We start from the raw sequence: 9,854 nt of genomic DNA on the forward strand, positions 1-9,854 counted from the left end.
ACCCCTCCTGGTCCCAAGGCGCCAGGGGAGCAGACCTCGTGGGTGTGCTGACTAATCTTGAAATGCTGGAGCCATATTGAAAAGAGGGGGAATGAACTGAGAAATACTGGGACCATATTGTGCTGCGTGTCAAAGAGCTTAGCTGACAGATTGATGAGAGGAGGAAATAACTGAGCAGACCGGGGGGTGGCAGGAGGGAGTCGAGGGAGGAGGGGGGGATCCCAGCAAGGCATGGCATGGCAACCAGGGTTTGGAGTTAGAGCAGGGTTCCCCGCAGGCTTGCCGGGCAGAGCCGACGCAGGTCAACGCTCATTGATTCTGGGTCCCGCAGCCGACAAAGGGCAGCACGCAGTGGGCTGGGCCGCTATCCTTAGAACAGCATGAAAGCCCTTGTAATTGTATTTTTATGTGTTTTGTGAGAGGCTTTGTCAGCTTTTTTGAGCTGATGTATGTGTTTATTTGTGTGTGTGTGTGTGTGTGTTTGTGTGTGTGTGTGTGTGTGTGTGTGTGTGTGGAAGTTTTTTTCGACAATATTTTAGTCTAATCGAGAGAAAAGATTAAAACTGAATTAGGTTTTCATCTGAAAAGCACAAAACTTTTACAGGAACATACACTGTCAATCAGTTCAACTGTTTTCCCTTCAACCAGATTGTGTTCAGCTGTTCACTTACCAATAAAATGGCACACAAATGATTTAAAAAAAACAAAAACATTTTTGTCTAATAGGGAGAAGATACAGACAAAGCAGGTATATTCAATGACTTCAAGCCTGCAACTTTACTGTTTGGATTCACTCTCGCTGCTCTCATAGTGTCATTTTCAGATGCAGTAGGCAGCTGTTTTCAACGGAAAAAGCTCAAGGCTCAAATACCAATTGTACACAATATGTATACATGTACTACCTGTTCAACACCGAACAACAGACAGACAGTTAGAGACTAACTGGTAAAAACAGTGGAGAATTTAGCAGCCAAAAAGACAGATATTTCCCTCAGGAGACAAAAACAGAGTTAAATTAAAGAGAATATTGAACTTGCATTCAACAAGTGGACACACACACACACACACACACACACACACACACACACACACACACACACACACACACACACACACACATCTCCAAATATATGCTAATGTTGTTCTGTGTCTGCTGTCTGCCAACAAGTTTTGTATTTACAGCTTGTTGCTGCTGCCCACCTAGTGACCAGAAAGTTAGACATCCCACATTTACATTTCCATGTTATGAGCACATTGATCATCACTGTAAATGTTCCAGAGTTAGCCAAGTGGCTGTTTGTCTTTCAGTAAGATGTTAAATTAGCAATTTCATATAGCAAAATAACTAAATTTGAGAGAAAACAGGTCAAGTCAAGCAGCCCGTATAATAGAAATATATAACACTACCAGTTTGCATTGTATTGTTTATTGAATGCAATTAAAACTACTAAAATATGTTGAAAATATACACAAGCTTGCATTAAACAGAGATGTACTGACTAACTTAGCGTTGTCATAGAAAAAAAAAAGTACTTTCGATGACCAACCTTACTTTACCTCACACAATGCATTTTCTGGCAGTGTCTTAGCAACTGGCATTGTGGCATCTGGATTACCCAAAAAGCACTGCAGAGCCCCCGTAGGGCCGAACAGAGGGAGACCTCAGAGAGAGACCGAGAGCGTGCTTTAGGAAGGGAGATGTCAAGGAGAGGTTGATCTCAAATGGTCCCAAGAAGCTTTAGTACAAGTTTTAATATGGTCAGAGTATTTTTCTTTTTTCTGTTTCTTTTTTATTTGTCAGTTTTGGAAAAAACAAACAAAGCACATTTGTCTTTTTTCCGCTCCCACTAACAACAAATGTCTTTTTAAACTAGAAAGACTTATTTTTGTAGCTGAAGTGGGACATGGGTTGTGAGGGGTGGCTGCTGGTGTCTCCACTGTAAGTGTTTGGTCTGGTCACCATGGAAAACATTGACTACTCCCAGCTTGTCCACAACCTTTGTTAATATTACACCAAGAGCCCATTTTCTCGGTTTTTCCTGCACTAAAAATCTTGAGATGAAGAGCCTCGAACTTAAGTCACACTCTGGATAATAAGCTTTGATCGGAGATACAGATAGAGGGCTTTTTTAGAACATGCACACCCACAGAAGCACATACACACTCCACTGAGCTCTGATTTGTGGAATTGATAGGGTCCATTGTTTCCACAGAGCTTGCCACTCTATGCCCTGTAATGTAATTAAGGCCAGGAGATTTATGCTGCTGTATAGCAACCCAGAACCTGATCCATGTTGTGTCTGGAGTCGGGCTGAAAAGCCCTCTCTCTGTCCAGCTGCTCCTGATTTCTGTTCTGGCCTCTGTCACTGTGTGAGGCTCCAGTGCTGTTCACTTGTTAATTGAAAGCTTTGGTTCATTGTGTGGCTTGTTTGTGTGTTGCATGTAGAGGGAACACACATTTGTATCAAACTCAGAAGGGAATATTGACTTGTGTGTGCTTTTCTGCTTGCAAAGGAAACGACATGCATGAGAGAGTTGCACTAGTTTATCAGGATGGTAATTATTAACAGACATAAGCTTTTCAAATAGAGAGCACTTTTTAGCCTCCCACAGAGAGGCATGCTCGGTTCCTCTACTCTTAAGTCAGGCCGCTACAAAGCTGGAAGGTATGTTATTGGACTTTTGTTCTGCCGAAATAGCAGTGTTCTTGTTACTTCAGGACTTCAGTGATGAAATGTTAAATATTTTACTAAGACAAGTAAACGGAAAGACTAGAGCTCATTGGACATGTCTGCTGTCGAGAGAAGACGAGCTCAAGAGCCACACTGGAAAAACAGACCTTCCAGAAATCAGGATTTCAAGCTTCCCTGGAGGCTTCTGACTCGGCCCAGGCCTCAGGCCATCATGAGCACCTGGCTGCCTGATGGCTCCTGCTCTGCACACCACGCTGACAGGGTGAGTCCATCCATGCCCACCCAGCTCTTCCTAAATTCACAGCTGAGGGACCTGCTGCCGCCACTGCCCGTAACTCCAATACCCCAAAAGAAAGACATGTCAAACGCTGCTGAATGAGCCCCATGTTGAGAACATGAGAGAGAAGATCCATAAGACCCGGAGCATCTGTCCACCTCTCTGACACTAATGAATGTTAAGTAGGTTGGCTGCTGGTGTGCCACTGTCCCACAGGTCATTGTGACCGGTAGTGGCAGCGTGGCTGTGCTTTTGTCAGGGTGCGCCAACCCCCTGTGAGACATCTAAAATGGCTGGACCGCTTACTCCCGCACACAATCCCAGCACCAATAGTTGCCATATTGATCCCCCTTGCTTGCAGATTAAAGCATAAAAGGAGCTCTGTCCTGCCAGTGGGGGTCCCCACTGACTCCCAGAGCTCATTTCAGGGTCACAGAGTCCTTGCAGCCCCCTGACCCGAACCCCAACGTGAACAGACACAAACACCGGTGTGAGGCAGGATAGAAACCTTTCCAGGGATGAACCCCATTAAACAGGATTGGTCGGATGCTCACATTCACGGCTCATTATAACTGACCCCGAGCATTCTCTCTCTCAATCTGGGTGCTCTCCTCTTCTGCCTCTGCTGCGAACCTGGCCAACGCCATGCTGAGGTGGTCACACTCGCCTTTTTGTTTGCCATTGATAGCTTGGCCATTTGCTTAATTGTTTTCTGAACTGGAGCTCCTTGTCAGTTGTGTTGCGCTGCATTGTCGAGTTCCTGTGGTGTGCTTTTTAAAGTTTTTTTTGTCTCAGATTTAGAAAGTGTGTGTAGATCTTTTGTCTCATAGTAAGTTGGTTTATTGACAAATCCGGCAACTGATTAATGTGTTGGGATCTCAAGCGCCGCTGCCAATACTACAGTGGCAGAGTTGAACACATTTACACTGAGAGTGAAAGCAGAGATGTTTGGGTTATCACAGTTGGCAGTCTGTTTAAATGTAGAAGTTAAGAGTCTCAAAGTATATTATGAAATTGTTTATGACAGTATTTGTGATTTATGATTTCTATCATAAAATGTGAGAAAATAAAGACGCATGTTATAAGTGGAAACTTAAGCAACCTGTTACTGTTAATGTCTTGGTTCATTCTCATCGGTATCATAGTGTTAATTTACACTGTGTGAACATTTAGCCACTAGTCAGCCACTAGCTGATGAACATTGTAGGGCATTCATTTGTGCATGAATAGGTCCTGAGCATGTGTGTGTATTTCAGGCCTGTGTGTAGTGATAACTAAATTGTAATTTCCCCACTGGGGATCAATAAAAAGTATAAATTACAAATTATAAAATTAATTCAGCAGCAAAGACACTGTCCCCCAGGAGTTGGTAGAGACCAAAAACAGAGCTAAAAGAGAGTGAATAAAGACTTGTACATTCCCCAGGTGGGCAGAAAAAAGATTCATGAAAATGTTGCTCTGCAACTACTGGATGTGTAAATAAGCAGCTGTTTGCAAACAAGTTCATCATACATCACTTAAAAGGGGATGATGTGGTCTGGTTCTGCTAATCAATATTGCCTGTTGCAGGTTTAAGAAATTTGGCTTGTGGATTTTGGTTTCCATTTTTTCCAAAGTTCATAAAAGCACAAAACTAGTAACCAAAAACTCTACGTCACTTTGAAAAGTAAAGATTATAACCTATTTTAATGGAATTTGGTGACTATGTGTCAACATTTAAGTGCTTTAAAGGGAAATCCTTAACATAAATTACAGTCTTATACACAAGTTTACATGTGAGTAATGGCAGCTTGTTCATTTCCGCATACATGTGTGTTAGTGTGTCCTTGGTGCTGACCTCACCAGGATGCAGCTCTGATTTGTGGCCCTTTGTTCAAGGCCTGCTCCCTTAATTAAAGGTTGATTAAATGCCTATTAATGAGCCCTGACTCACAGACAGGGTGTAATCAGGTGAAACAGAATTAATAAACATCTAGTGTAGTGCTCAGGAGAGAAGGAAGGACTCCCCTGAGAAAGACAGACAGATGGCGACAGGAATCACCAGAGAGAGGAGAAAGCAGAGTGGGAGAGGGGATAAAGCAAAGACCAGTCACCACTTTGGTGATTAGCTCTAAATTGGTAATTTGATCTAGCCCGTTCCACCTACTAATTATTGATAAGACCGACCATGTTTGATCGTATTTCTCCCTGCTGGCTCAGACCCGCACCACAACACTTCCTGTCTTCTTGAGTCCTGCCAGCCCACGCCGCTCTAGCACTCAATGGCTCTGACAGGAAGTACCTTGAGGTGGAGTTTGAGTGGAAAAGGGGGGAGATACACGCAGTCGACACATGCACAGTGAAAATCCCATCTGCTAGGAATTTCCTCAATCTCATTATCTAAATTAAACAAGGAAAAGAGGAGCAGCAATCACTTTAGACAAACCCTATAAGGGATTATGTGTTGTATTTGTGATGATGGGTCAAACGATGACATCAAAGACAGAAAAAGGCCATTGAGTAATGCATTTCAGTTTGACCTAATAAAACACAAGCTTTGGCTGTGGCATGGTTTGGCAAATGCATGCTATTTGGATTGTACGGAATTTTATTCTTTATTGTCATTACATTTGGATATTAGTCATAACATAGTTGTTGTTGAAATTAAGTTCCATTTAGTGGCTGTGCTGGAACTTTTGATTGTATGACATGATTGTCATCAGCAGATAATGTTTGCCCAGTTGTCATGGAATTGCAGCCATTAATGGACTCATCTACTAACTGATTAGTTGAACTAGACAGATAGATATTTATTGATCACATTGTGGTGTTCCAGCAGCAAACATACATCAGTCACACAGCACAGAATATAAATAGAAATGAAATACTAGGATACTGATACCAAGTAATTGTTAATGTAGTTTATGCAAAAATGGCAGAAAATGCTGTCTTATTTAAAAACTTTTTTTTCTTTTTTTAGTAATTTCTAACATTCTATAGATCAAACCATTAATCGATTAAACTAGAAAATGATCGGCAGATTAATCAATAATCAAAAATCATTAATTGCAGCCACAATGCAGCTTACGTCAAAACAGTTTTAATTTAAATTTAAATTTAATTTAATTTAAAAGTGTTTTAGTATCTTAATATTGAAAACATAATACTTATGATAATACTTTAAATAGATATAAATAAGTAATAAATAAAGATTAATTCATTTTCTTATTCACTAGAATTTTCGCCTCTTTCCTTTGCCTATTTTCTGTTTCAGTTCACATCATTTCTCCACATTATTGTCACAGGCCAACCCAACCCCCAGCCACTTCATCTTTCACTGTCTCAAAATGTACTTGATTTCACATTCAGCAAATAATTAGTAACAACAAGGTCATTGGGCAGCAAGCACCCATGATTCACTGGGAAATTGGTTCTTGTTCATTATTCGGCTGCAATTAAAGCTTCTATTAAGGATGGAGAGCTTGCGAGGTATTTCGGGTATAATGTGCATAATCACATGTGATGTGCTTTGTTAAATACAACAGGTACGGTTCTAAAGACGGACATGACGCTGCCCTCTAGCCTCTCAGGGTGCCACTGAATGGGTTTGAGAGTCTGGCACAAGCTGGCAGAGAGCTCCACACCAGTGCACTCCAAAGGAAAGGGAAACACACACATGTATACACACATCAAGCTCCATTGTCCTCCTACCCTGCAAGCCCCTCCTGCCCCCTGTCACCCACCCTGGTCTGGGGTTACAGCCCATGAATGAAGGGTGAGTCCTAGGAGGATCTGCTCTCTTGCTCCCTGGAGTGGAGCTACTCTCGAGCTGACTCGGTGCTTCTGCGAGCTGCCAGGAGCTGCAAAGAGAGATGGATGAGCCACAGTGCTGCGTGATGTGTCGCCAGTGATTAATGAGTTAACACAGTGCCCCCTGATCCACTGGTCAAACTGATACACCCTTCACATAAAACCACCACACTGTCATGACGCAGCTACATGTTAAAGAAAAGAAGAGAGACGAAAGAGATGGGGAACAGACATTTTGTAAAGTGAGCAGATGTTGGAGAGTGGTTGCGTGGGAGAGCAGACTCCATCATTGAGTCTTCAAACCACTGGAAGAGTTCAAAGCAGCTCAACAAGCAAGACAGAGGGGTTGTTAATGCACTGGTGGGGGGGGGGCGTTAAATGTCTCAAGAGAGCCCTCTCAATGTACGGCTTTATATTTGTTTTGCCAGGCTTCAGTCATTGTTCTCATCCCAGGGGCCCACAGAGCAGGAGATTACACTGAAAGCAGTTCATTTCTGAACTCTTGATTAATCAATCTTAACTTTTTTTTAGTGTGAACATGTACGTGTGTGCCATCTTTCTGTCATCAACACACTTTCATATTTATTTGGCTTCTTATTTCTCTCTTCTTTCCTTGCAGTGTCCCACCTATGTGTCTTTTGTCAGCAAAGCCATCTTGTGGGATAGAGGACTCTGCCACTACACTGTGAGTGCCCATATACTATTAGAACTTATTAGCAAGCAGGCCTTTTTATATTCTTTCCCTTTTTTGTACAATTGTTCCAAGTTACGAGCAAACCCTTGTAACTGCACCACACTGTTCATTTATCATAATGAATGTCACTTTTTCATGTGTAGATGTGCATTTGTGACACTTCATCATTTGCATAAATGACTCCATCAAATTGCTATATAAGCCTACCTGTTCTGCTCTGTTTGTGAGCAAGTTTTATTCTCAAAAATGTTAAAAGGAGTGTATAGGAAAGTCACGCTGCTGAAAATCAGCAGACTAAAACTTAACAAATTGAACAGTGTCAGTAATGGAGAAAAAAATGAGAGTATATCACTACTGTTGTCAATAATCACGAAGCTGTACTGTGACAGAAATAAACAGGGAATGGTTTGACATGACATTAGAAATCAAGTAGTTTTTTCACAACTAAATGGGAGAAATGGATGAGCGGATGTTTTCCTGGACAGCAACCTGCATAAAGTCATGAGGAAGATTTTACAGCTGAACTGTAAAGGTGCTAGAGCAAGAATACTCATGCAAGTTAAAAAGTTAAAAAAGAACCCCTTATTGTACTGGCATGCCATTGTGTACATCATGCTGATACGTTGAACATTGCTTTTTTTTTACATTAGGTTTCATATTATATGATTCTTTTTCTTTGGTTTATGTCAGTAAGTCTAAAGTTTAGTTTTTAAAGCACAATTCACAAGACAAGTGTTTTATTTACATGCCTTGTGCTACAGGTCTGGACCTCTTTTGTGATGTGCAATGTTTGAGAGCTTTTGCCAATGATTTTGTTTGTTGCAATGCATGATTAGAAATAGTTAAATATGGCTTGAGGAGCCCAAGGTGACGTGTTGGAAGTGCTTGTTTTGTGTCACCAACATTCCAAAAGCCAGTAAAACAGAAAAGAAACCAGCAAACATTTGGCTTGTTTTCCCTCTTGATAAATGACACAAACAATTAATCCGGTAATTAAATTTATATTCACTGATGGGATGCTGAAACTTTTAAAGTTCAAATTCTGTGAAGCTTTTCAAAAATGAAACCAAATCCCAATATTCTTGCCTTTCCTCAAACATGTAAAAAGAAACACACATACACACACACACCCTTTTTCTTCTTTCTCTCCTCAACACTCAAAAGTCCCCACCTCTTCCCTTTAGCTGAAAAGAGTCTGGGAGTGGATGTGCCACAATTAACAGTGGGGTTGCCATGACAACATCGGAGTTGTGTGGGCTGGCTTCCTGTCTTGGCCTCTGGTTAAACAAACAAGTAAAGTTGGCAGACAAAGACGCTTGCTGGTCCTTACAGCCTCATTTACATCCTCAACTGCCATCAGCACTTCTGCATTCAGCAAGTTCATCAGGCCTGGCATCACCCTCTGCCATCCTCCACCTCTCCTGCTGCTACATCTAATAAATTACGTGGGCATTGTGATGGTAAAACTGCTCCCGTCATACAGCGACACAGCGTTGACAGCTCTGTCCAAACAGAGGCACGGTCGACAAGAGGCTGTTGACCCAGCAGCCTGCTTTATAGAGGCGTCAAAGCTCCTGTACTGTCACCCGGGACACGAGCTGCAATGGGACAGTCCAGGACAGAATGCCCAGGTGCCCAAACAAGCCAACGGAGCGTCAGAGCTTCCAATTTAAAACTTAACTTATACATTTTTTGCACAAGGAGTTCAGCCAGGGTTTTACGGCTTCACTTCTGTCGTGAAAACCCTTGATGATTTACAGCAGACATGGCGTTAACCGTCTTCCTAACACAGGTTGACAATGCAACACCACCATACTGGTCCTTTATAGAGGGAGTATTGCACCACATCTGTGACAGTGACAGACTCACGATGGACAGTTTTTAAAAATAATAATTCAAAATGTATGCAAAAGAACCAGAGATACCATTTTTTTTTGGATTTCTTCTCAAAACCTAGTGCCTACATTACACACAATGCAATCATAATGCTCGACAATTCAGTCTGCGATTCAGATGTGTTATTCTAGATCTAGACTTGTACTGCTAACCTCAAGCAGTGGTCAGGTACGCTCACTTCTTTCTAACTCCACACCCACAATTTTAAAAGTAAAAAACCTTCAGACCCAGCTGACTCAAGTGACATCCCTCGCATAGCTCCCTCTGGAGCCACAATATGCAATATGACATATGCAGTAGTACTCCCCAACACCTGTAATTAGACCTTGACGTGTAAAATCTGTTCAGTTCCCCTTAAAGTAAAATGTTGAAATACTTCCCACCGCTGGATGTCATGTTGTATTGGACTCCTGTCATCCTGTGCTGTGTTGTTTCAGGATGTGGAGGTCTCAGGGAAAGAGTTGCCAGGCCCTCTGGGGCTGCGTGGGAGGGGGGGGGGGGGGGG

At 42.1% G+C, this 9,854-nt stretch overlaps 1 protein-coding gene across 1 annotated transcript in view; it reads left to right on the forward strand.

Annotated features, from left to right (window-relative positions):
- The first annotated feature begins 1,933 nt into the window (after window positions 1-1,933).
- LOC116673340 (histone-lysine N-methyltransferase 2D) overlaps window positions 1,934-9,854 on the forward strand; it is a 59,868-nt gene continuing 51,947 nt past the window's right edge. Inside the window, exons 1-2 of the mRNA XM_032505623.1 lie at window positions 1,934-2,955; window positions 7,379-7,444. Coding sequence (XP_032361514.1) covers window positions 2,788-2,955; window positions 7,379-7,444 — 234 coding nt within the window. The 5' untranslated portion in view covers window positions 1,934-2,787. The remainder of the gene's footprint in view (window positions 2,956-7,378; window positions 7,445-9,854) is intronic.

The sequence above is a fragment of the Etheostoma spectabile genome, chromosome 23, assembly GCF_008692095.1.
Source record: "Etheostoma spectabile isolate EspeVRDwgs_2016 chromosome 23, UIUC_Espe_1.0, whole genome shotgun sequence".
In the NCBI taxonomy this organism is placed as follows: domain Eukaryota; kingdom Metazoa; phylum Chordata; class Actinopteri; order Perciformes; family Percidae; genus Etheostoma; species Etheostoma spectabile.